Source organism: Podarcis liolepis (genome assembly GCF_965112155.1).
Source record: "Podarcis liolepis genome assembly, chromosome: 1".
Lineage (NCBI taxonomy): Eukaryota > Metazoa > Chordata > Lepidosauria > Squamata > Lacertidae > Podarcis > Podarcis liolepis.
In genome coordinates this window covers 116,808,273-116,833,855 of record NC_139554.1, presented here as the reverse complement: position 1 = coordinate 116,833,855, position 25,583 = coordinate 116,808,273, and the positions used below count along the sequence as shown (strand labels likewise).

The 25,583-nt window shown below is 45.3% G+C and overlaps 1 protein-coding gene across 2 annotated transcripts in view; it reads left to right on the top strand.

Annotated features, from left to right (window-relative positions):
• The first annotated feature begins 2,967 nt into the window (after positions 1-2,967).
• Positions 2,968-25,583, top strand: part of RAPGEF4 (Rap guanine nucleotide exchange factor 4) — a 166,137-nt gene continuing 143,521 nt past the window's right edge. The window contains exons 1-3 of one of the 2 annotated variants that reach the window (XM_083467925.1): positions 2,968-3,459; positions 15,878-16,020; positions 21,015-21,103. In XM_083467925.1, coding sequence (XP_083324051.1) covers positions 3,395-3,459; positions 15,878-16,020; positions 21,015-21,103 — 297 coding nt within the window. In that variant the 5' untranslated portion in view covers positions 2,968-3,394. The remainder of the gene's footprint in view (positions 3,460-15,877; positions 16,021-21,014; positions 21,104-25,583) is intronic. The other variant, XM_083467926.1, reaches the window with a different exon arrangement.

The window sequence follows — 25,583 nt, the reverse complement described above, 5'->3', positions numbered from 1 at the left end:
TGCTCAAAAGCAGAGCCACAAAATGTAGCTACAAAGGGACACTGCCACCACATGTATCAGACAGTGCTTTTCCAAACATGGGGTGCATTTAAACCACCAGAAGTTTGTTGGTTTGTTACTGTGTGCAAAACTAAAGTCATGTGTCTCTGCTCTAAGCACAATGATTTGGAAATAGGTGTAACTTCCTTTAAGCAAATGTAATTAGGATTTTCACCTCAATTAGTCCATTTGTTCTTACGGGAAGATGCTAACCTTTTCTACCATAGCTAACCAATGGTTACCAAATGTTAGGCATAGAACTTTGGATATGAACCCTCTCCCTAGGTTGGGATGTGTAGCTAAGCAGTTGTGCCCCAGCCGCTGTTGTTTGTCCTTCAGGTCATAGGCACACATATACCCAAACATGCATAAACGCAGAAGCAAAGAACCGCACTAGCACTTTGTGGTCTCAGTAGGGCACAATAATGAAATTACATCAACCCCCTACTCCCTTAGTGTCTCCTTAATGTAATTGCTTCCTGCTTCTCCCATGGGATGTTGTGATAATGAGATTTCAGAACAAGGGCTTCTCGCAGGGTCGCCATGAGATTTCAAGATGGTAAAGAAACCTAAAATTGAAATGCTACCTACATGAGCACATGTACTTTCCGTTAACTAGAACTTAGGAAAGTTTTACGCCATTGTACTTTCCACTCCTTACATTTTGGATTGTTTTGCACATAGAATCATAGAACTCTAGAGTAGGAAGGGACCCCAAGGGTCATTCCGTCTAACCCCCTGCAATCTCAGCTAAAGCATCCATGACAGATGGCCATCCAGCCCCTGCTTAAAAACTTCAAAGGAAGGAGAGTCCACAACCGCCTGAGGGAGACCTTTCTCTTTTGAAGGAAAGGAAAAGGCAGCACTGAAGAACCATACAAAGTTTACATGTATCTGTATTGGGGTTTCCCAAACTTGGGTCTTCGGCTGTTTTGGGACTACAACTCCCATCATCCCTAGATAGCAGGACCTGTGGTCAAAGATGATGGGAATTGCAGTCCAAAAAAATACAGTGGGACCTCAGGTTAAGAACTTAATTCGTTCTAGGGATCCATTCTTAACCTGAAACTGTTCTTAACCTGAGGTACCACTTTAGCTAATGGGGCCTCCCGTGCTGCTGCTGCACGATTTCTGTTCTCATCCTGAAGCAAAGTTCTTAACCCGAGTATTTTGGAGTCTGTAACCTGAAGCGCCTGTAACCCAAGGTACCACTGTAAATGAAGACCCAAGTTTGGGAAACTCTGATCTAAATGTTACACTTATGTGTGTACAACTTTGCATTGAAGGAAGCGAAGCAGAAAGAGAAACATTCCACTTTAATAGTGACCCTGACAGATGATCTGTTAATTCCAATCTGGTTTGCTGTTAGGGGCAAACAATATATGATGCTGAATGTAGGACTTGGTGTCATGCCTAGCTCTGACTGGGTGCCAGGCATGCAAGGATGAACTAGACGCCTTACAAGACAAGGACCTTGAAGAGCAGGCAGGGCCCACTGAGTTCCAGGTTCTCTGAATTGATACCTGAAGAGGAGGAAGTGGTACCATCCCCCAATCCTTGAGAGTGCTGGTGCCAGAAGCTCGGGGTCCAGGCCGAAGAGTGATGAAAAGTATCTAGGGACCCCAGAGTCAGTATGCTACCTATGAGTAGGGGGTTTACAGGTGTATAAGCAGTGTATCTGAAGAAGTGTGCATGCACACGAAAGCTCATACCAAGAACTAACTTAGTTGGTCTTTAAGGTGCTACTGGAAGGAATTTTTTTATTTTGACTATGGCAGACCAGCACGGCTACCTATCTGTAGGTGTATAAGCAATTACTGATACTCCTTCACTGCCAGCAGCTGTGGTTAGGCTGCAGTTGAGAAGGCCAGAGTATATATAAGGCCTCTTTCCCAAGTCTTCCTGTTATTGGAAGCATCTCAGGGATCTGGTTAGTTCCCGCTTGCTGTGTTGTACCTTGTGAGAGAAACCTTGGACTGTTTGTGGCCATAGCATTGGAATCATGATATGTCATAAATGGACGCTTGGTTTGTTTGGACATGGTTTGTATGGTGAGAGGCAGGGCTTTTCTTCAGCCGGAACTCACTAGAACCCAGTTCTGGCACCTCTCAGGTGGGCGCCATTGCCATTATAAGAGAAGCAATGATTCTTCAACATGAGTTTCGTTGGAATGGTCATGTAGTGCGCATGCCCGGTTATCGTCTTCCAAAGCTGCTCTATTCCGAACTTAAAAACGGAAAGCGTAATGCTGGTGGTCAACAAAGGAGGTTTAAAGACACTCTCAAGGCAAACCTTCAAAAATATAGTATAAACACAGAGATCTGGGGAAAACTGGCCTGCAAGTGCTCCAATTGGAGAACGGCCTTTACCAAAGGTGTCGTGGGCTTTGAAGACGCTTGAACTCTGGATGAAAGGGAGAAATGTGCTAAGAGGAAGGCATGTTTGGCAAACCCTCACCGTGATCAACTCTTGCCTGGAAACCAATTTGTCCACCGCAGAAGGATGTGGGAGTCCAGAATTGGCCTCCAGTTATGGACTCGCTGTTAAGATCGTGTTCATGGAAGACAATCTTACTCAGCTTCAAGGGATCGCCAAAGAAGAAGAGAAAATGGGAGGCGTTCATGAAGAGTTTCGGCACCTCTTTTTCTAGAAAAATAACACTGGCGAGCGGCTTACATCCCCCAGTGTGGCACTTTGGAGTCCTAGAGGGTTTGTGTTTTTTGGCATGGCGGTAGGGAGAGAAATGGGGTGATTTTCCTCAGGAATGATGTGCACCAAGAGCTTCCATTCTCTTTTATTTCTCTGGAGGCAAGGTGGCAGCGGCCTTGTCTCCAGCCGCAGTGATATTATCATTACAGCTAAGGGCCAGGAGAGGAAGGCCCGGCCCGGTGGGTTAAGATAGGTGAGGCGCCCCTCTTCCTCCTCCTCCTCCCTCCCAAGCGTCGCCAGCCTCTGCGCCAAGCAGCGTAGAGCCGAGGCCCCTCTTCTTCTTCTTCATTGCCGAGGCTGACTTCAGGGGTTTATATTTAGCCCATTGTATCCAAAGGGAGACTGCAGCGCTCGCAGAACAGACCCGCCGCACGAGCCCAGGGAAGGGGGGAGAAGGCGGGCGCCTAGGTGACAGAGACGGACGAGCCAGGTGGCGCTGCTTGCCGACTGCGCAGCGACGGGGCGACGCGGGGAGGCGGCTGCAGGCGGGAGCCCCTCCAGGCTGCGGGCAGGGAGGCGCTGAAGGTGCCGGCGAGGCAGCGCCAAGGAGCAGCAGGCAGCGGGGAGGAAGGGAGCCGAGCCGAGCAGCCACCCACCGCGGCGGCGGCAGCATCAGTAGCCGCCTGGGTCGGTGCCCTGGGAAAAGATGGTCGCTGCTCACACTTCCCATTCTTCCTCCTCCACCGAGTGGATCGCTTGCCTGGATAAAAGGTACCACCGGCGCCTTTGTTTTTTTTGGGGGGGTGAGGGAATGGGGTGCACCCTCCTGCCTGGGTGTCGTCCCCCTCTCTCCCTCTTATCCCTTCGCTACAGTCGTGGCCTATATAGGAATACATTCAACCCACGAAGCAGCTGGGTGGGAATATCGAAATCCCTGCGCGGGAAGAGGGCGGGGTAGTGGGTTTTCAGGGGACCCCCGTGTTTGTAAGCGGGGGGGGGGCAGCGCTTTCTCCACACGGGTGTATTATCGTGTGTCTGTGGAGAGGTGAGAACAAGCCCCAAGGGGCCACGCGTTTCGCCTGGGAGATAATGCACGTGCCCGAGGAATAGGAAACGAAAGGGTTGTTCCCCCCACCCCAAGCACCCCATAGGAGCTTCTGGGTCCGCCTCGTGTCTTTCCCGGCCTCCCGCTGCTGCTGCTGCTGGTGGTGGCTCCTGTGGGGGCTCTTGCTGCAAGGCCTGTGCATTTAGGCACTGCTGGCAAGGGAGAAACGGGGAGATCAATAATCCATCTGTGCATAAGCACCTACCTTGGAGATGGGTCACAAGACTTTGGGTTGGTGGGGTGGTTTCCCAGAAGGCATCTTGGTGGAAGATATGATCACTGTGTCCATCTATATTACTGTTATTATTTATTTAGCATCTTCTGCAGTGTGACATATACACACACACACACACACACACACACACAGTGGTACCTCTGGTTACGAGATGCTTCAGGTTACACACTCCGCTAACCCAGAAATAATACCTCAAGTTAAGAACCTTGCTTCAGGATGAGAACAGAAATTGTGCGGCAGCGGGAGGCCCCTTTAGCTAAAGTGGTGCTTCAGGTTAAGAACAGTTTCAGGTTAAGAATGGACCTCCAGAACGAATTAAGTACTTAACCCGAGGTACCAATGCCACACTGCAGAAGTTGCTCAATCTCTCTCTCTCTCTCTCTCTCTCTATATATATATATATATATATATATGCGCTAACTTTTCCAGAATGATGTTTCAGTTGTGGGGTGGTACGAGTGTATAAGAGAGAGGGAGACACCCTGAGGACATAGGCCATTGCATTATGCCTGGCCAGATTGCCCAGGGATGTCTAATCTGACTGGCAGACAGACTCTCTGGGGTTTCAGGCAGATTGACCCCGTGGGTTGGGGGAAATGCTGTCCTTGAGAAGCCCTAAAAAGGTGATATCCATGCACATTCTGACTCCATATTCTTAATGTGTTGGTGTGGGTTGATTTTATTGTGTGGCTTGATTTTGTAGGAAAGCGAAGATGCAGTGGTGGGATGGACTTAGCTGGCCTTTCCGCCCCTGAAATGAGATGGTTTTGTATGAACTTGGGGTCCCTGGTGTATCTATGTAGTGTGTTATACTGCTATACTATATACACATACCCTTTGTGGTATATTCCAAAAATGATTCAGTCAAACAAGGAGGCCACTTGGCATCTCAGATGCTTGAAGACCACGCACTAAGCTGCATGCATGTAGCTCCTCACAACATGGATCCTATTGCTCACCACGGTGGATTTCACCACCCCATCGCAATCCACAACAACTGTGGTTAGTGAGGTGGAATCGGCAGATTGGTGTGGTGTGAGGAGTTATGCAGGAGAGTCTTGTCGCCAAGGCCCACCTGCAACCATTCTCGGTTTTCAAGCAGACATGGCAGGGTCACTTGTTCCAGATGACTGGCCCTCTGGCTTAGAGCAGGGGGTTTCCAAACACTAGCCCATGGGCCGCTGCTTCATTCAGGTAGTTCAGTGTGTCTGTTAATTTGTGGCTGAAGTCAAGAGATGGCACATCCATCGTATTAAATATATCGATTTGTAATTGTATATTTTTCGCTGCTTTTATTCCTTACGCTGTTTTATGACAAATGCATGTTATACAATAAAATGAAACCTGTAAGATATGAAAGGAATAAAAAGACCGCGTTGAAAGGACTGCATCTAGCACTGCACTTTGCAGTTACTACAACAGGTGTAAAAATCTGCCAAGACCTGCAGCAATTTGCAAGTGGTCCATGGTGGTGGTGGTGGTGCTGGGAGTTCTTGTACCGCTGGCTTAAAGCCCATAGTGCAGATGAGAATACCGGTACCTTTATTACTGCGCCCACCGATACAAGTATGCCAACTCTTCCCTTGTTACTTCCATTTTCTCTCGGGATTTGAATTCCCATTTTAAAAAATCCCGTGAGTTAACATCTCCTCTTACCTGACTACATTCCTGGAGATTTATCCTTTCTCCTTCACATGAAAGTGAAAGATCTCTCTACCTCATGTCAGTAAAAGCCAAGTTGGTAACAGAATGACACTCATCACTTCATTCTCTTCCCCACCTTAAAGTTTCTTAAATGATTTCTTCATCACCATGGGCCGCAAATGTGATTGTTCCCGGATGCTGGCAGGCAGGGTAATTTCACATTGGATCTGATTGTAGGTTTGGCAATAAACAATACGTTGTTAGTCACTGTTCATTAACACTGATTGATGGGTGAAAAGAGAGTAGTAAAGCAACATTTTTCCTTAACGCACCTGAATTATTCTTGGGGATTGGATATGGCAAAAAAAGGACTAGTGTGATCTCATCCTATCACCGGCAATCACATGATAGTCATCTTGCAGTCTGCACCATTCATGACCTTAGCTGATCATACTGATTGTAAAATTGATTTCAGTAGGTTATATCTCTTGAGCTGTTTCCCTAAATTTATTGTTGAGCGCTTTTCAGGTAAATGGTGCATATTTATTCAGGAGTATGGCTTTCACTGAGTATGGCATTCACACCAAGCCTTTGCTTCCCCCCCTAAAGTATCCTGGGGAGTATAGTTTTTAAAGGTGCTGGGAATTGGCTCTTTGAGGGAATAAACTGCAGTTCCCAGTATTCTTTGAAAGAAGCCATGTGCTCCACTCTAAATGCGCTTTGAGTGTATTGTGTGTATGCAGCCTTCAAAGCGCATTTAGAGCACATAGCTTCTTTCAGCGCATGGTGTTTATGCAGCCTTCAGTGGGGCTTACTCCCAGGTAAGTGTGTATACTGTGTGTGGCATTAAGAGTTAAGGCCCTGTGCAGCGTATGGGATTGCAGCCTACAGAGTTGTGCCTCATACTGTACAGATCTGAAAATACCAGAGAGGGAGAAATAATGTGAGACAAGGCTGTGGTGTGAAGAAGGCCTATGATAATAGCAACCTCACAGAAGCTAAGCTGGTATGAGTCTGATGAAGACCTCCTTGGGAGTTCTGCATGAGTGCTGTTGAAGAAAGGCAGCTTATCAAAGAAATTGCTTTCCAGGCTAAGCAGCACAGCTGTTATTTTTGGCTGACAGTAACTTGCTTATAACCATACCTAATTTAGCCCGGTTTGGTACCAAAAGAACGGGTACCTTTCCACCCAGCCCTTCATGTCTCAAAGAGGGAGGCTGCTAGGTTGTCAACTCTCTTGCCTCCAGAGTGGTGGGCAAACATCTGTCTTGTAGGAACTGCTTCGTATTTTACTAGAATCATAGAACCCTGAGGTATGCCTGTCAAAGCCATATTCAAAATGGTGGCACAGTGAGCAAAGCTGATGGGCTACTGCATCCCAATTGAAATAAATAAAAGCCGCCTCAGAAGATCTCAAAACCAGGGCAGGCTTGGATACCCTGGACCCAAGCCATGTAGGGTTTTGTAGCTCATAACCAACACTTTGAATTGAGCCTGGAAACTGACAAGTGGAGCAGTTACAACAAGGAGTTTGTGTTGCTCTTGTAACTGGCTCTGGTCAGCAATCTGACTGCAGGATCTTGGACCTGCTGAATTGGCCCAACACTTTGTAAAGGTAGCCCCATGTAGCTCATCTTACTGTCATCCAAATGGGATGAAACTAAAGCTGTTCAGATATTTGGACCCGAAGTTGTTTGGGGCTATAAAGCACCAGGACAAATTGGGCCTGGAAATGAATAAGCAGTCGGTGTAACTCTTCAATGTGTAATATGGCTCCATTTCCCCACAACGGATTTGTTGTAGCTGAATTCTTCAGCAGTCGTATTTGAGGGCAGCGCCACATCTAATGCATTGCAGCTCTTGTGCAAGAGCCTCTGGTTGGTTATGTACACCTGAGGCTGATTCCCTCATCCCTTGAAGGCAGGGTCTGATCCTGGGAGCCATGACCCTAAGAGGCCAGAATTGAAATCTCTTTAAATCAGAGTTGAAGACTGGATATATGTGAGCCCAACATGTATTCCCAGCTTGCTAGGCTATGGTTTACTAAGCTAGGAACTTTGTGTCCAAAAGTAGTGAGGTACTCTTGTGTCTCAGTACTCTTACTCAATGCTTAGAAGATCAAAGTTAAGAGCACAGCATCCCCTCATTGCAAAGTAAGTCTTCCAGACTTCTTGCTGTGGTCTAAAAAAGAACGGCCACATTTACATCTTTGTTTTATAGAATTTAAGATGATGCATGTTCCATATGAACGATGATGTTCAAAGATCACACCAGTTAGCCCAAGGAATGCAGCTCCATACAATGAAGTATATATTAATTCTTAGGCTCTCTTTGCAATTTTCAGAACCTGCAGTGCCTTTGCCAGCTCTTGTGCTTGCTTGCAGGAGCTGATCACAGAAGAAACCATGTAATGCCACTGTCCTGGTGTGTCAAGAATGTTATGATCCTTGCTTGGCTTTTCATGAATTATTTAAAGATTGAGGGTTGCTTTGAGGACACAGTGCACTGAGCTAGTCCTTTGCGGTGTGACCTTTGTTTGAGTGTACCTTTGGAAAATGAATATGTAAGTACAGCATTAACGCTAAAACAAACAGATGGTGCATGCAAAATGCATGTGATTATGGGCAGGCTCTATGTGCTTTTCAAGGAGGAAAAAGGTAGCCAGAGCAACAAATGTGTGTTTGTGGGGAAGCTTCAGAGGTTTTCCAGGTGCTAGGTGAAGTCCTCAAGGATGCCATTGCAACGATTGGCATCACGCTGACAACTCCAAGACTTGAGGAATGGTAATGCTGGACAGGATTGTTGCCAGTCTGTATTATTTGCCTGATTATTATTATTATTTGCCTGGTGTAGGGATGTGGGTGGCGCTGTGGTCTAAACCACTGAACCTCTTGGGCTTGCCAATCAGAAGGTTGGCAGTTCTAATCCCTGCAATGGAGTGAGCTCCCGTTGCTCGGTCCCAGCTCCTGCCCACCTATCAGTTTGAAAGCATGCCAGTGTGAATAGATAAATAGGTACCACTGCGGCGGGAAGGTAAATGGCGTTTCCATGCACTATGGTTTCCATCACGGTGTTCTGTTGCGCCAGGAGCGGTTTAGTCATGCTGGCCACATGACCCGGAAAGCTGCCTATGGACAAATGCTGGCTCCCTCGGCCTAAGAGCGAGATGAGCGCCGCAGTCCCATAGTTGCTTTTGACTGGACTTAAACATCCAGGGGTCCCTATTTGCCTGATAATAAGTAAGAGCAGATCAAACCAGGCTGCACCAAGTCTTAATTAAGCAGATTTAATTGAACTTGATACAGATTTAATGAAAACCTGACACACATTTGTTGTATTTGCAACTGGGTGTGCCAGTCACACTCCTCCTGCCTTGCAGGTTAGATTTGGGAGTTCTGCTTTTCAAATTAAAAATGGTTAGACAAATGGTTAGCAGATCTTCCAATAGAGAACATGAGGCACTTGGCCATTGGTTGCTTTGTCTTAACTCTTGGTATGTTGCTTAGTAGTGATAAATTCTTTTCGTTGTCCTAATATTGCACTTAAGAAAAAAGAAAGATCATCATCATCATCATCGTTAATTATTTTAAAAAGGATACAAGCTGATGCTGTCCCGATCCACTAAAAATCCTGACTAATCCCAATGAAGATTTATATATATTTATATAAATACTGATATACCACAGTATTGTGAAAATATATCACAGCATGTTTGCAACAATATAGAAACATAAAGCCAGACAATAACATTATAAAATGTTTAAAACGAGGCCACAGCAAAAAAATAAAATAAAAACAAATATTGATAGACTATTGTGGGTGATGCTTACTTAATTGCCTGCATAGGCCTTGGTGGAATAGAAAAGTTTTTAGTAGGCGTTAAAAATTTGGCACAGAAGGCACCCACTGAATATTTATTGGCAAAGTATTCCACAAGACTAGACTGATGGCACTAAAGACTCGGTTTCTTGTTGTTGTCGATGAGCCTCATCAACTGGGGGAGAGATGACCAGCGACACTCTGAACAACTTGGGTTCAGCCAACCCCTGAGGTATCCTGGCCCCACGTTGTTCAGGACTTTGTGAATCCTTACAAATTATTTGTAAAACAACAAATGGCAAACGATAGTCTGATGAGGCAAGGTAACAGGATGACCAGAGGTGGACAGTGGCTTTGTAGAAAGCCCTTGAGCCATGACTGGTGCGTTTAAAAATGGCGGAGAGGAGGAGAGATCCAGAGTTAGACGTTACTGCAGTATTCTGAGCGTGTAGCAAGAAAAAGCCATAGTTGTGCTGGGGCTTGGAAGTGTTCAGAGAGACTCAGCAGCCTAGCACAACTGTGAAGCTCTCTTCCCCCACTTGCCTGCAGCAGCCTCAGAGGGAAGCCTTTGCGTTATTGCAGCACTGAGCTTCCGGGATTATCTGAGCATCTTAGCCAAAACGGCAAGCCTTAGCATTCCTGTCTGGAACTGAATTTTTAAGCTCGGCTACAGAGGCACTCTTGAGTGGCTCAGCATTCTAGTGCCAAAATGAGTGGCAGCTTTCCTTTTCTGGCTTGCACCTCAAGGACGGACACTATCCCTGTTGATGCGCGAGGCGTCCAAAATGCTCAGAGCGCCATAAGCACACCCAATCCTAATTCCCCCTCCCTCAGTTCCCACGTTGTGAAGGAAGTCTGGGGGTTGTTTTGTCATGGTTACCGGCAGGCGATGGAGGAATACTTGCCATGAAAGGTCTGGTAAGCAGAATTGTGTACCTTTTGCAGAATAAAATTCTGAGCTTCCCATTGCAAAACCCCTAGGGAAACCCAACAAAACATTTAGCAGATGCTGACCTAAAATTTATGAATGGGGCTGAAGATACTGTAGTTACTAATCTGGGGCCTACCCTGATCAGACTGAAATACTTGAAGTCCCTTTGATTTCAATCAAAAGGTTAAGTAGGTGTAATAAAGCATAAAAGCATGCTTACAAGTAATTAATTTGTTGCTGGTTCAATTAGGCTCAGTAAGTTTGTTTTAAGTTATTCCAATTACAGGGTTTTTTTTTAAAGCCCACAAGCTGACTTCTGACACCATTTATAAAAACAGCTTGACCATAAATCAATTTTCTCTTGAGATTTTCAGCCTGCAAGAATTTTTTTTTAAGGTTTATGAGGTTTCAGCAGAGTAGTAATCACTAGATTTGTAGCTAAGTGCTTTCCTGACAAAGTGGTATCTGTCCCACAAAAGCTTATGCCCACAAGTATTTTAAGCATCACAGGACTCTTAATTTGCTCTTTTTGTTTGGAATCTCTGGATTTTAATTTGATTTCACACTTGAGTTTGTAAGAGAGTCTAAATCAGTGGTCTCCAGCTGTTTTTGGACTAGAGTTTCCATCATCCCTGACCACTGGTCTTGCTAGCTAGCGATGATGGGAGTTGTCATCCAAAAACAGCTACACACACACACACACACACACACACACACACAATGAGTGGACTCCCTACCTTTCTACCTGTGTCAGCGTTGACACAATGCTGCAGGTATCCTGACCATAGCTGTCAACTTACAGATTTGAAAATAAGGGACCAGCAGCCTTGAAAATAAGGGACCAGCAGCCAAAATAAGGGACCTGCAGCCTCACCTGTTCCAGGCACTCCAGTCTTCCTGTCCTCCTGCAGTCTGGTCAAACTCACGCTGGTAGCTTCGAGAACACTGTCCAACCAACTTTGTAACCAGAGGTTCAATTGAATAGAATCTGAATCACATGCACCACAAGGCCTATGCAGCCTCAACTTAAGATGGCTCCCCGGCCTGGCTTTGCACTGCAAAGTTTGCAGCAGCACGTGCAACAAAATGGCGTCCAGCATTCAAAAAAACCCCTCAGCTTGCATTAACTAGCCACACACAAGGCATGCAAGCTCCACCCCCCAGCCGTTCTTAGACTTCTTATTGGGTGAGCAACACAGCCAAGCAACACAGTTGGAGCCTCCCTCCTCCCTGGCCGGCAGGGAGGGAGGGAGAGGGAGAGGAGCTGCTTCCTTTGAAATTTAAGGGACATCATTTAAGGGACATTTAAGGGACATCTGTCAATAAGGGACAGCAGTGGGACATGGCGCTGGAATAAGGGACTGTCTCTTCAAATAAGGGACACTTGACAGCTATGATCCTGACCACATTTCAGAGATACAATAAACATAATTTTTCATGGTGCACTAATGCTTGCTCCTTTTAAGGCAGCTTGCAGTTTGAGCACTGTTCAGATACTATAAACAGATTGCCACCATTGATTGCTTGATGATGGCACTGCACAAAACTTGTGCAGACAAACAGTGATGAAGCCTGAATTTCTGGTCTGCGAAGAAATAATCAACCGACCGTTTATTATTTAATTAGCAGTTAAATAATTGCCATTACAACTTCCAGCCATTCTTCTGAAAACTTGGACAAACCGTTGGCAGTTCAAAAACAGTCAGGCAAAAAGAGTTTCTTTGGTTCAGGCAGACTCTTAAAGAATCTGTGGTGGATCTTAGAGTTCATCTCACGCAGTGTCTTTCATGTGCATTGAGTTCTTTTTCAACTAGAGCAGCCCGCACAGGTACAGGTTGCAGATTGTTTCTGGGGCCATGCAGTTGCCTTGCTGCTGCAACTGATCAAGAGTGGAATTTCTTATCAGAGCCAGAATTCAGTAGCCAAAGAACCTTCACCCATCCATACAGAACCACCCAGAATCTGTCTGGAAAGATAGGCTTGTAGGTATTTTATGTTATTTAAGACCCCACCTTTTAATTTTACACACACATACACAATAGGCAGCTTTCAGCAATAAATAATACATATATTAACACCTGAATAGGCAAAAAATCAACATCAGATAAAATCAGCATCCCTGGTTTGTTTTTTAAAAAGCATCAATTATATTTTATTACATTCCAGCATTTCTAGCATACACAGTCAAAACACGATTACATCTTTTTTTATTTTTGTCGACTTCCCACCTCATTTGTTGTTTTTCCCCTTCTGCTGCACCTTAGCTTCTAAATCAGCATCTCTGTTTATTAAGAGCATGAACAAATACACACACACACACACAGTCTTAAAACAGAAAAAGGTTTGGTGTCAGATTAACATTTCTATAGCAGGAATTCCACAGCCTGGCACCACTCTGGAAAGGGCCTTATTGATGATTGTCACATGCCTAACCTCTGAGGTTGGGGACATCTGGAAAAGACCTTAACTGTCAAGTCAGGTTCATGTGAGAGCTGGTGGTCCTTGAGATATCAGGGCTGTAACTCAACAATAGAAGACCTGCTTGACATGAAGAAGGACTTGGATATCCATTGCCTATGCAATCTGGGCTGCGGCCGACTCTTCACTGAAATGCTGGGGAACTGCTGATAGTCAATGGTATAAGGCAGCTTCCTATGTACTTATGCATAGCCTCAGAAACCAAAGTGAGAATGAGTAGCGTTGCCATTTGTTAAGGAGAACAAAGCTTCTGGTGCACTGCAGAGTCTGTACCCCGTTCCCCACCAGCAAAAGGCTCATACAAGTAAACAAAGCAAACATGCTTTACTTGCATATTCTGTACAGATCACAGAACCCGGCTCTTTTCTCGAGGCAGCGTTTCAGTCTCCCTGGCCTAATTCTCCAGGAGGGTGCTGGAGGTAGAGAGAAATGTTTATGAAATGGTAGCAGAGGGAAGACTCTTCTGAAACATCATCATTTTGAAGCTCCTTCCCTGATCAAAGAAGCATGATGATTTGGGCACATCCAAGGCTGCAGAGACATCACCTTGCTGACAAAGGTCCGTATAGTTAAAGCTATGGTTTTCCCAGTAGTGATGTATGGAAGTGAGAGCTGGACCATAAAGAAGGCTGATCACCGAAGAATTGATGCTTTTGAATTCTGGTGCTGGAGGAGACTCTTGAGAGTCCCATGGATTGCAAGAAGATCAAACCTCTCCATTCTGAAGGAAATCAGCCCTGAGTGCTCACTGGAGGGACAGATCCTGAAGCTGAGGCTCCAATACTTTGGCCACCTCACAAGAAGAGAAGGACTCCCTGGAAAAGACCCTGATGTTGGGAAAGATGGAGGGCACAAGGAGAAGGGGATGACGGAGGACAAGATGGTTGGATAGTGTTCTCGAAGCTACCAGCATGAGTTTGACCAAACTGCGGGAGGCAGTGGAAGACAGGAGTGCCTGGCGTGCTCTGGTCCATGGGGTCACGAAGAGTCGGACATGACTAAACGACTAAACAACAACAACAACAAGGCTGCAGGGCTCATCCCCTTGGGGTTTCAAGATGAGAAGGAATTTTGGGAATTCCATTTCTCCCGCACTGCAGATGTATGGGATTGTTACATGTCACATGTCTGTTTACATTCCAGCACAGATTGTTGGAGTCTTGTGAGCGGAACATCCGCTCTGTATTGCTTTTGTGTTGTCTCTCTCTGAGAAGAACAACAAGGAGAGAAGCCATGTCTTCTTTGTCCTGATTTATGTACAATAAAAGTAGCCTAGTATCCACGCCTCGAGCCAGATCTGTTGTGTGTTTGCTCTGCTGAGTAACGTGTGCTCATGCACACCAGCATGAGTCGCAGACGCACGCCGGAGGAGGATGAGTGATGGATCTCCGCAGCGGCAAGGCTGAGAAGGGGGACGCTCCACCTGGGGCCTGTCCATCTGGCTTTCCATCCCACGGTTCTGACAGGAATGATTAGCAGATTAAAAAAATTAAAACGGCACTGGTTTTAGTGTGTTCGTTGAAAACACGTGCTATACTTGTAGGTCCCTTCTGTGAGACTTTGAATCCCAAAGACTCTTCACATTTTGTGAAGGTTTCCTTAGCTATTGTTTCTGGAAAGCTATTGCGGGGAGGGGTGTAAACTGGCAAAAACAGGGAGGGTAGGGGGTGTAGATTCCATTAAGAATGGCCTTCTCTCTGCCATAATAAAATTTGAGCACAGTCTCAAGTACATGCCCCACCCTTTATTACTTCATGCATCTTTGCTGAACGAGAAGCAACATGTGGCAAGTCATTCAAATCCTTCCTCCTTTTGGAATCCTTGCTGATGGAAATGTTCTGGGGATGGGTCAATTGCTTCTGTTTCCTAGACAAGTGAGGACACAAGACATCCACAAGTGCTCTCTGTGAAAGCTGTAACATTTGGAAACCAGCACCAGGAGCTGCCCGGGAAGGTTTGGCTTATCATCCAAACTGGGGATTGGGGCGAAAGCCACTCTTCCTTAACTATGATCTGCAATGGCAACAGATTGTGCTTAAAGGGGAGGGAGTTTAACCACGATCCTGGATTCAGGTGATAATCTAAATTAATCTTTGCTTAGGTGCCATACCATGCTTTGCTAGAAGGACAGGGGAGAAACGGATGTGAGCTCCTCTCTTGGAGCCAGAATGGTTGAGTGATCCTAGTAAACCAAAGTTTGATTTTGCTGTGATTTGTGAACCAGGCCAGTAAATGGAGATTCCCATTTTTCAATGTTTGCAGGTTGGAGTAATGCATCAGCTGTACTCTTTGGGTTCTTCTAGATTGCCTGTTTATTAAGCATTCATCCTGACTTGTTTGCACAAAGCTTACATGATGGTTCCATTGCATCTAGTCTTTATTTAATATTTATTCTGATTCATTTGTGGGAAGGTTGTAAGACAATAAGTATTCATCCTCCATCCATCCTGATTTGTTTGCGGGCTTTTCTAAATCTTCCCATTCATTATTTGTTCATTACTTTTCAACGCATTTTCCCATCACCTTCCTAACCATAAAAATCTCAGTTTCTTTTTAAGAATTGAGTTTGTTGTACTAGGGCGGCAGAGTGCTTTAATCCACTGTGCAAACCTAAATTTAACTGTTTGCTTGAATCCTTGCTGCAAAGTGCTGATAGTCTGGAGCTTCTAGAAAAGACCTCTAGAAAAATGTTTTCAGTAGCTACTTAAGCATTGCAGAATTCTGTGCAGCTCATCAGAGTTGGTGCACTTTTCTGAAGTTCCTAGTTGAAGATATAATCATCTCCTTGCCTGTACTAACACTTATAGCCTAGGGTAGGTTGGTATTTGTTGCTGAAGGGTTGAGGGTGTGTGTGTGTGTGTGTGTGTGTGTGTGTGTGTGTATTAATCATCCATAGCCTTTGGGAAAAGGTAACCTATAAAGAAAAATGAACCCATTATTTGATAGACAGGCAAACATCTCATTTCTGTCCTTGCAGGCCTTTGGAGCGCTCTGGTGAAGATGTGGATATTATATTCACCCGGCTGAAAGAAGTGAAAGCTTTTGAGAAGTTTCATCCAAATCTTCTGCAGCAAATATGTCTCTGTGGCTATTACGAAAATCTGGAAAAGGGAATTACATGTAAGATTTTTTTCTCTCTTTCTGTGGATAAGAAAATCTCTTAGCAGTAATCAGAAATCACAAGGTCTTTGAATTATTAGAATGTTGGTAGCATAGAACATTCTTTGTAGCAGTGGTTTGTTTGACTACAGTAATATAATAATAATAATAATAATAATAATAATAATAATAATAATAATAATAATAATAATAATAATATATTTATACCCCGCCCATCTGGCTGGGTTTCCCCAGCCACTCTGGGCGGCTTCCAAAAGAATATTAAAATACTGTGATACATCAAACATTAAAAGCTTCCCTCAACAGGGCTGCCTTCAGATGTCTTCTATTGGTCTTGTAAATCTTACTTCCATTTCTGCTGTGTAGTTTGCAAAAACTCTTATTTTTAATAGGAAATCCTTCAGTTTTATGTAAATAAACCCTTTACAATTGTTAGAATAGTCTGCAGCAAACTTGAGTCTCCAGCTGTTTTTGGACTACAATTCCTATCATCCCTGACCACTGTTCTTGCTAGCTAGGGATGATGGGAGTTGTAGTCCAAAAAAACAGCCAGAGACCCAAGTTTGGGAAAACTCTGGTCTACAAAATCTTTGCATAGGGGCCTGGTAACACTTGACAATAAATTTCCAGGCTCTGGCTGCGACGCTGCCTTGACAGCGATAAAGGCTAATGACACGGGGAGGACACACAGTTTGCCCCATCGTCAGTACTACATCTGTGCATACTTGTGAGGATTTCCAAATATTGTTACCTCCTTTTTGCACTAGGTTTTCTTATAAAGCAGCATTGATAAACTACAGAAAAACCTGCAGAATATTATGTACATACATCTGTCACATACAAAGAAAACTGAGCAGGGACACTGTCAAACTACTGAGTCATTGAAGTCACCAAGGCTTCAGCTATCTGTGGCATAGCCTTGTCATAAGGAAGTGTGAATGGCTGGAGGTCTGGCATTAACACCACTGCTGTTTACTTAGCAGTGGTATAGAGGAACCATACCTTGTCAAAAGGATCGTGTTTTGTTTGACAGCTCTAACAACCTCTCTGTGTTGCATTAGGTCAGGAGTCCAGCAGGGGGCCGGTCCACTGTCCCTCAGGCCTTGTGGGGGGGCTGGACTATATTTTGAAGGGGGGGAATGAACGAATTCCTACGCCCCACAAATAACCCAGAGATGCATTTTAAATAAAAGCACACACATTCTACTCATGTAAAAACACGCTGATTCCCCGGATCATCCGTGGGCCGGATTGAGAAGGCGATTGGGCCGGATCCGGCCCCCGGGCCTTAGTTTGCCTACCCATGCGTTAGGTGCTCAGGAAGAGCTGGAACTCAAACTTTCCATTGCCATCCTCTCCACGATGGTCCTTTCCAATGGGAAGTGATGTCTTTTAAGTGGCCAACATCGTACAGTATGGCAGTTCTTTACGTATAAGGCGAGGTTCCTAATAGGTGTTTAGTGACAGAAGCGCCAGGAGCAGGGCTCTGGAGGGAAAAGGAGAAGCGAGAAAACTGTTACAATGCTAAGATTACTAGAATGCAGCTTAAATATCAAGTGATGACTACTTGTAAACTAGCTATCGCTCATCAATCACCATAGATGGAAAAGTCACATATGGCTTCTAGGTTGCCGTCTGGAGAGACAAGCCACACAGCTCTGAAAGATAATGCTACCACAGTTTCTCCTGACTCAGTCCTGCCCACCCCCATCTGTTTTCCTGCCTCCCCCTCTCCTGTTTGCTGAAGCAAGAAGGGTTCTTGACTTGCTGCACAGCAGATGGGAGATGAATGTGAGAACAGGACCATAACAGAAGCAAGGTGAGAGAAGCCATGGCTTCATCCTCTTCCACATTTGTGGGACATGACGGTTTTCCAGGATGTGGCCTAACAACCCGGCTCCATCAGTTGCAGACTTCGGGCTTTAAAATTTTGGCGGCCCCCTGTGCAATGCTAAAATTTGGTGTCTCCCCCCCCCTTCTGTTGTACATTATTGTTATGGTGCCCTCTCAGCTCGGCACCCAGTGCAGATGAACTGGTTGTGCTCCCCTAAATCTGCCTCTTCCTCTAGACGCCCTGCCCATCATTCCAGACACAATGCTTTTCAATGGAGACAGCTGCTATCATGGCGGCTTCTCCCATTATGGTGTTTTGGTCATCCATACTCTTTCCTTTGTTACCCTTGAGGCATGGGTTTTGCACCTCTTCAAAGGAAGAAAAGTCAATCAAGGAGGCTGTATTTATTTCTGGGATTGTATCGGCATAGCGCAGAGATGAAAAACCAATTTTTGGCTCAATTTAAGAAACATTGGGGCCACCCGCCTGTCAATCACACGGCGTCGTTATTTGACATCACCTTCTCTGTACAGTTTCATGTAAATGTTTTGAAAGCCCAGGAATCCAGAATAGATCTCTGTAGAATTCCACAGAAAGGTCTCCCACAGCAAGCAACAACAAGCTCCAGTTACCACTTTATAGAACAGGCATAGGCAAACTCGGCCCTCCAGATTTTTTGGGACTACAACTCCCATCATCCCTAGCTAACAGGACCAGTGGTCAGGGATGATGGGATTGTAGTCCCAAAACATCTGGAGGGCTGAGTTTGCCTATCCCTGTCATAGAATCCTGCAGTGAGTAGAATAATTGCAGAGAAGCTCAACCCAAGAGATGTAGAAGAACCAACAAGATCCTACTCCCCCAATCCATATCTCTCCTGGTAAAGGTAATTACCCGGGACAAGCAAAGCCATCTCTGACTGGATGCCAAATTAAACAGCTCTAAACTGACCTTGCATCATGCAAGAACCGAAGAAGTTCCACAGCCACCATCCACCTTGGCCACAACGGAGTTCTGGCGTGCATTGTCAGCAATATGCTGACAGCACACAGCTCTGCTTCTCCTGTACGTCTGCAGATGTGGCAAGTGTATACTGGACTGTTGTCTTGCCTCAGTAATGCACTGGATAAAAGCTAACAAACTGAAGCTCAATCCAGATAAGACTGAGGCGCTGCTAGTAGGTGGTTCCCTAGACCCGATAGATGGGAGGGTGCCTGCTCTTGAGGGTTATAAGCCCTCTGAAGGGGCAGGTATGTAGCTTCTTCATGTGTTTCTGTGAGAAGCCCAGAGGGCTGGAACACGAGAACGGGCCTTTTTTGTGATGGCTCCCGATTTGTGGAATGCTCTCCCCTGGAAGACTTGCCTGGCCTCTTCATTAAATATATTTAGGCGCCAGGCAAACACCCAAGGCCTTCGGCTAATTAAACAGTTGATGACCTTTTAAACTGTGTGTTTGGGGGGGGGTGTTCTTTCATTTGTTACTGTCTTACGTATTTTTGTATTTTAATATTTTAAATCACCCTGTGATTCTTGGATGAAGAGCAGTATAGAAATTAAATGAATGAATAAATAAATAAAAACAAAAGATTAGCCTGTGGTTCTCTTAAAAAAAAAGGAGAGAGAGTACTGTCTCTTTTTAGCTGTATCCACCCCCAGTGCTCTGTCCCAAGGAAACATTGATTATATGATGCAAATAGGCCAGGCATGTCTCCTGGTTCTTCAGGTCTAGACAAGATGAACCATGGGTGAACAGACACGTTGCGGGCATGAACTGAACCATGTACCCTGCCCACATTATTGGGTGTCAGAAACTGACGCTCATCCAAAACAAACACAAAATTAACATGAAGAGAATGGCTCTGCTATTAACTAACATCCGTGGTGGAGTCAAGGTCAGAGCCATTGCGAATGCACCTCTCTGAAAGAAGAAAAGAAAGGTTTGGCAAGTTACCAAAGATTCTCTAACCTTTCCAAAGAATAGGTAGGGGCAAAATGCAAAAGTCCAGTAATTATACAAACAAGAATGTAAAGACCCAGAGATTTCTTCTCTGCCTTCACCACTACAGAGTAGGCTTTATGATGCACTCTAGGCCATGGGTAGGCAAACTAAGGCCCAGGGGCCGGATCCGGCCCAATAGCCTTCTAAATCTGGCCCACGGACAGTCCGGGAATCAGTGTGTTTTTACATGAGTATAATGTCTGCTTTTATTTAAAATGCATCTCTGGGTTATTTGTGGGGCCTGCCTGGTGTTTTTACATGAGTAGAATGTGTGCTTTTATTTAAAATGCATCTCTGGGTTATTTGTGGGGCATAGGAATTCGTTCCCCCCAAAATATAGTTTGACCCCCCCCACAAGATCTGAGGGACAGTGGACCAGCCCCCTGCTGAAAAAGTTTGCTGACCCCTGCTCTAAGCCATGTTTGAGAAAGAAGAATAAGAAAGGTGGAGGGTTGAGGGGAGGTACCAAAGTAGCAGTAGAGATGGGAAAACACGGGCAGTAAAAAGGCAAACTTAACCCAAATATAGAGGTTTTGGAAACTGTTCTGTCTCCTTGAAAGTATAACTTCTGATCTGAACATCAAAATGGGTGAAATGGTTCATTGTGCAAACTTTGTGCCCTGATAGTTTAACCTGCACACCCCACCCCCACCCCGATTTTGTTGTTTATGATGGGATATCGGTAGAAAGCAATAAGGGAGGGCCTACATTTTAAAAATATATATATATATATCTTTTTTTCAACCAGTTTGACTGTCAAACTTTAAGTAATCCTGAGAGTTGTAGTTTGATGTGGGTGCTAAACATTCTTTTAGGGGTTCCCTGTCCCCACCCACAGTATTGTAGAACCCATGGTTTGTTTGTTTTTTAAGGAAAGAGAAGTAATATTAATATAGATATGCCCCTTGTTAGAAAGCAGTTGTCACACATTACTTAGCATCAACCATATAGTTACTATATGGTATGTCAACAGCTATGGTTAGTCACCATACAAGTTAAGAATCAGTTGTTCGGAAACAGATGCAGTCCCAGCACAGTCGTATAGTAATGGTGGTTGAATATGCCTTTTAACCTGAGTCCTTTCCTTTCCTTTCCTTTCCTTTCCTTTCCTTTCCTTTCCTTTCCTTTCCTTTCCTTTCATTATTTCTCTTTCTCTCACAGTATTTCGCCAAGGTGATATTGGAACAAATTGGTATGCCGTGCTGACGGGATCTTTGGATGTTAAAGTTTCTGATACGAGCAACCATCAGGTAAAATTACATCTCTGACATGGCTTCAATTGTCTGAAGAAAATGCTACCCTACAACTGGATAAAACTGTTGAGGGGTTTTGTCGATATTGTGCTCTTTCCCCCACCCCTCGCCACACACACACATTGACACCGGTGTCAAGTATCAAACGTCTGCAGTAGCAGTGTGAATTGCTTTCAGATGTGAAATATTTTGTGAGCACTTCTCAATTTCTTTTCATTACTACTGTGGGTGAGGGACTCTGTGTCATGATCCTAACCATCTGTGACTTGGGCACTGATTCAAAAGCCAGAGTTTAGCAACCAGGGACCATCTGACTCTGAAATGTGCAGATTGCAGCCCAGAGTCAGACCCTAACAAGCCTTGCCTCCCCCTCCCAAGAAAATCATGTGTCAAACTTGCTTACCACAGACGTGTCTTGAAAGAGAGAAAAAGGAAGGTGACCCAGTCCTCTACTAAAAACCAGAGGGTTGACTCTTCAGGGATTTCCATTCTTCAGCGAGGAGGCAGGGCCTGCCTAAAGGCCTGGAGGGCCTCTGCCAGTCAGACAATTTTGAGCTGGAAAAAACCAATGATCTGTCTCCGTACGAAACAGCTTCCTATGAAGGGATCTGTATTTTTATGATAATTTGCAAAATGCCATGTATACAAGTACCGTATTTTTCGCCCTATAGGACGCACTTTTTCCCCTCCAAAAATGAAGGGGAAATGTGTGTGCGTCCTATGGGGCGAATACAGGCTTTCGCTGAAGCCTGGAGAGTGAGAGGGGTCGGTGCGCACCGACCCCTCTTGCTCTCCAGGCTTCAGGAAGCTCCGCGCTGGGCTCCCGAGGATTGTGCAGAGCTGCCTGCGCTCCCGGGCTCGGCGCAGCTCCGCGCAACCCTCCGGAGCCCGGCGTGAAGCTGCGCCGGACTCTCGAAGGTTGCGCAGAGCTGCCTGCGCTCCCAGGCGCGCAGCCAGAGCGATGCCGAAGCTGTATGGGGGGGGAAATAAATCTCCCCCTTTATTTCCCCCTCCACCCAAATCTAGGTGTGTCCTATGGGCCGGAGCGTCCAATAGGGCGAAAAATATGGTAAGTACTGGGTGGGGGGTGCACAATTAAGATGGAGCTGAACTGAAAGTGTGGGGGGAAAAACATCACTTTTGTTTGTCTCTGAAAACAGCTGTCTAATGTTATATGGCTGATTTTTATGGGGACAGAAGTTGAAGCAGCAAGGGAGGAACTCAGCAGATATTGGTATAGTGTTGGAATCCTCTTGGATTTTCATGCTCTTCCTGTACAGGTCTCAGTGATGGTTGGACGCAGTATGCTTCTGAATTTCAGCCGCTGGGAATCACACATGGGAAGAGTGCTGTGTGGGCTCAGGTCATGCTTATGGGCTTCTCATGGGCATTTGGTGGCCCACCTTGAGAACATGAAGCTGGTCTAGATGGGCCACTAACTCTTCTTACACTCCTAACTTCTGGCTTCTCATATGCACTGGCATCTCATATGTTTAACATTTTAAACCAAAGGATCTAAGCTTTCCCCCCCTGGAAAAAACGGTGGGGGAAATCGCCTCAAAGTTTGTTTATTGCGGGCCCAGTGGCAGCGCCACCTCCCTCCTCATGCAATGGCTAAATGTAAGATGTGATCCATAAACTCAAGCAGACCACGATCTGGGTTAGAAATGGCCACAACTTTACGGGGACGCTGGTAGTGCTGTGGTTTAAACTACTGTGCTGCTTGGACTTGCCGATCGGAAGGTTGGCTGTTCGAGGCCCCACTACGGCGTGAGCTCCTGTTGTTCAGTCCCAGCTTCTGCCTACCTAGCAATTCGAAAGCATGCAGTACAAGTAGATAAATAGGTACCACTCGGGTGGGATGGTAAAGGATGTTTTTGTGTGCTGCTCTGGCTTCGCCAGAAGTGGCTTAGTCATGCTGGTGACATGACCCGGAAAAACTGTCTGCAGAAGCGGACAAACGCCGGCTCCCTTGGCCTGTAAAGTGAAATGAGCACCACAACTCCAGAGTCGTTCGCAACTGGACTTGACTGTCAGGGGTCCCTTTACCTTATTGATTACCGATATAGGTGGATTTTTGGCTCAGGTGTTGGGTGTATATCCATTTCAGCCTGCCCACCCTCGACAAAACAACTACCGTATTTTCCGCTCTATAAGACGCACCAGACCATAAGACGCACCTAGTATTTGGAGGAGGAAAACAAGAAGAAAAAAATTCTGAATCCCAGAAGCCAGAACAGCATGAGGGATCACTGCACAGCGAAAGCAGCGATCCCTCTTTCTGTTCTGGCTTCTAGGATAGCTGCGCAGCCTGCATTCGCTCCATAAGACACACACACATTTCCCCTTACTTTTTACGAGGGAAAAAGTGAGTCTTATAGAGCAAAAAATACGGTAATTGTTTAAAGTAAGGGAACTCAGTTCCTGCTTAAAAATTCAAAAAAAACCAATCTGGATATAAGTGTTCTAGAAATCACCCCCCCTCCAGTTTAGACATGAATTATACAGTGGTACCTCGGCTTTCAAACGTAATCCATTCTGGAAGTCCATTCGAGATCCGAAACGTTTGAAAACCAAAAGCGGAAGCCTCAAAATGGATGCCTCAATACGGAAAAACTCAAAACAGAAGCCGCGTTTCCTGTTCAACTTCCGAGGAGCGTTTGAAAACCGAGACATTTACTTCCAGGGTTTTTGGTGTTTGCGTTCCGAAACGTTCGACTACGGAGGCGTTTGAAAGCCGAGGTACCGCTGTACCAGCAGTTGGTTTAGGGAAATAATAAACTCAGAATTTCACAGGCAAGTGTAATGCTGGATTGTATGAATATCTGTAGAATGATGGCATGCCACAAGAGGGCAGTACGAGAATGCATGAAGATTTCTTTTCTTTTCTTTTTTTAGTCGCATGAAAATAGGCCGACTTAAGTGCCCATGCAGTTATAGCCTTTTTCTTTCTATGGGAAGTCGTGCTTGTTTATGGGACCAAACCTACAAAGTTTACGAGGCAATAAAATCTAGCCTACCTAAATCTCTGTGGGCATACTATGGCTGTCCAAGTAGGATAGCAATGGCAGTTCATGGGTACTGGTTTGGCCACATTAGGGGTGACAGTAGCTGCTTCTTCTTCTTCTTCTTGTCATCTTATTATTTTTATTATTATTAAACTTGTATACCACCGTATACCCGCAGGTCTCAGGGCAGTTCACGAAACATGAAGCCACAACTGCCCATCTGATTTTGCCACTGTTGGTATAAGCAAGGAGATGGTTGGCATTCTGGCCATGTGCAGTGTGGGATAGAGGCGGCAGAGCATTTTAGACATGTCCAATTGACGCGTATGTCCTTTTGGATCCAGAAGAGGGCAGAACGAGGTGCTGGGGCGGAAAGGGGCCGACCTGTACGTGGGGGTAAGACATGGAACCCCCACCCAAAATGGCTCCTTCGTTGCACTTGGTAGAAGAAGCAAAATACAGTGGTACCTTGGTTTACAAACTTAATCCGTTCCAGAAGTCCGTTCTTAAACCAAAACCGTTCTTAAAACTGAGGCGCGCTTTCCCTAATGAGGCCTCCCGCCGCCGGTGCCCTTCCACCGTTCGGATTCCGTTCTTAGACTGAGGTAAAGTTCTCAAACCAAGACACTATTTCCGGTTTTGCGGAGCTTATAAACCAAATCGTTGTTAAACCGGATTGTTCTCAAACCACTGTAAGTTTTGGAACTGGCAGGGGGGCGAAGAGGCAGCAGAAGCATATAGACAGCAGCTAGAATGCCTGCGATTCAACCTGTCAGTCACCCAGCATCTTGTTATAGGCATTTTAGAAGTATCAGATAAAGCAGAGAGGAGGAACCTGTGGGCCTTCCAGATGTTACCAGGCTGCCGCTCACGTTACTCTTGATAATTGTTCATGCTGGTTGGAGTTGATGGGAGTTATATAAGGAGGACCACAGGCTTCCCAGCCCAGAAGTAAAGGATAAATGCTAAGCATTTTTTCAGGATGGAGAAAAACCTGAAAGGGTTTCCAAGAGGCAAATCGTTCTGCTTGCCTACTCCCCTCCCCCCAAAGAAAAAAGAATGATTGTTGCGCTTTTTAAGACCTTTTCTGTGTAAAGATACCGTATAGGCTTTATGTGCTGGTTAACAGACAATAGCTTATTGGGATCAAAGGGGTCTAACATTCAAGTATTTCCCCCTAAGATATAGAATATCAGCTTTTGAAGTTTTTCTCCACCTCCCATTCCCACTTCAAGCAATTTGTAACCTTTGTGGCCCAGAGAAGACAATAAATGAGTTAGGACAGGCTGGACATTCAAGATTATGGTACAGTTTGTTGAATACACCGTGTGAAATAAATTTGCCTGGTGGTACAGTAAAAGAAATGGCCTTTAACAGCACAAGCCTACTCAGAAGTAAGCCTCACTGAGATCAGTTGAATTTACTCCTTAGAAAGTATGGACCACAGCTTAAAAAATAATAATCCCGTT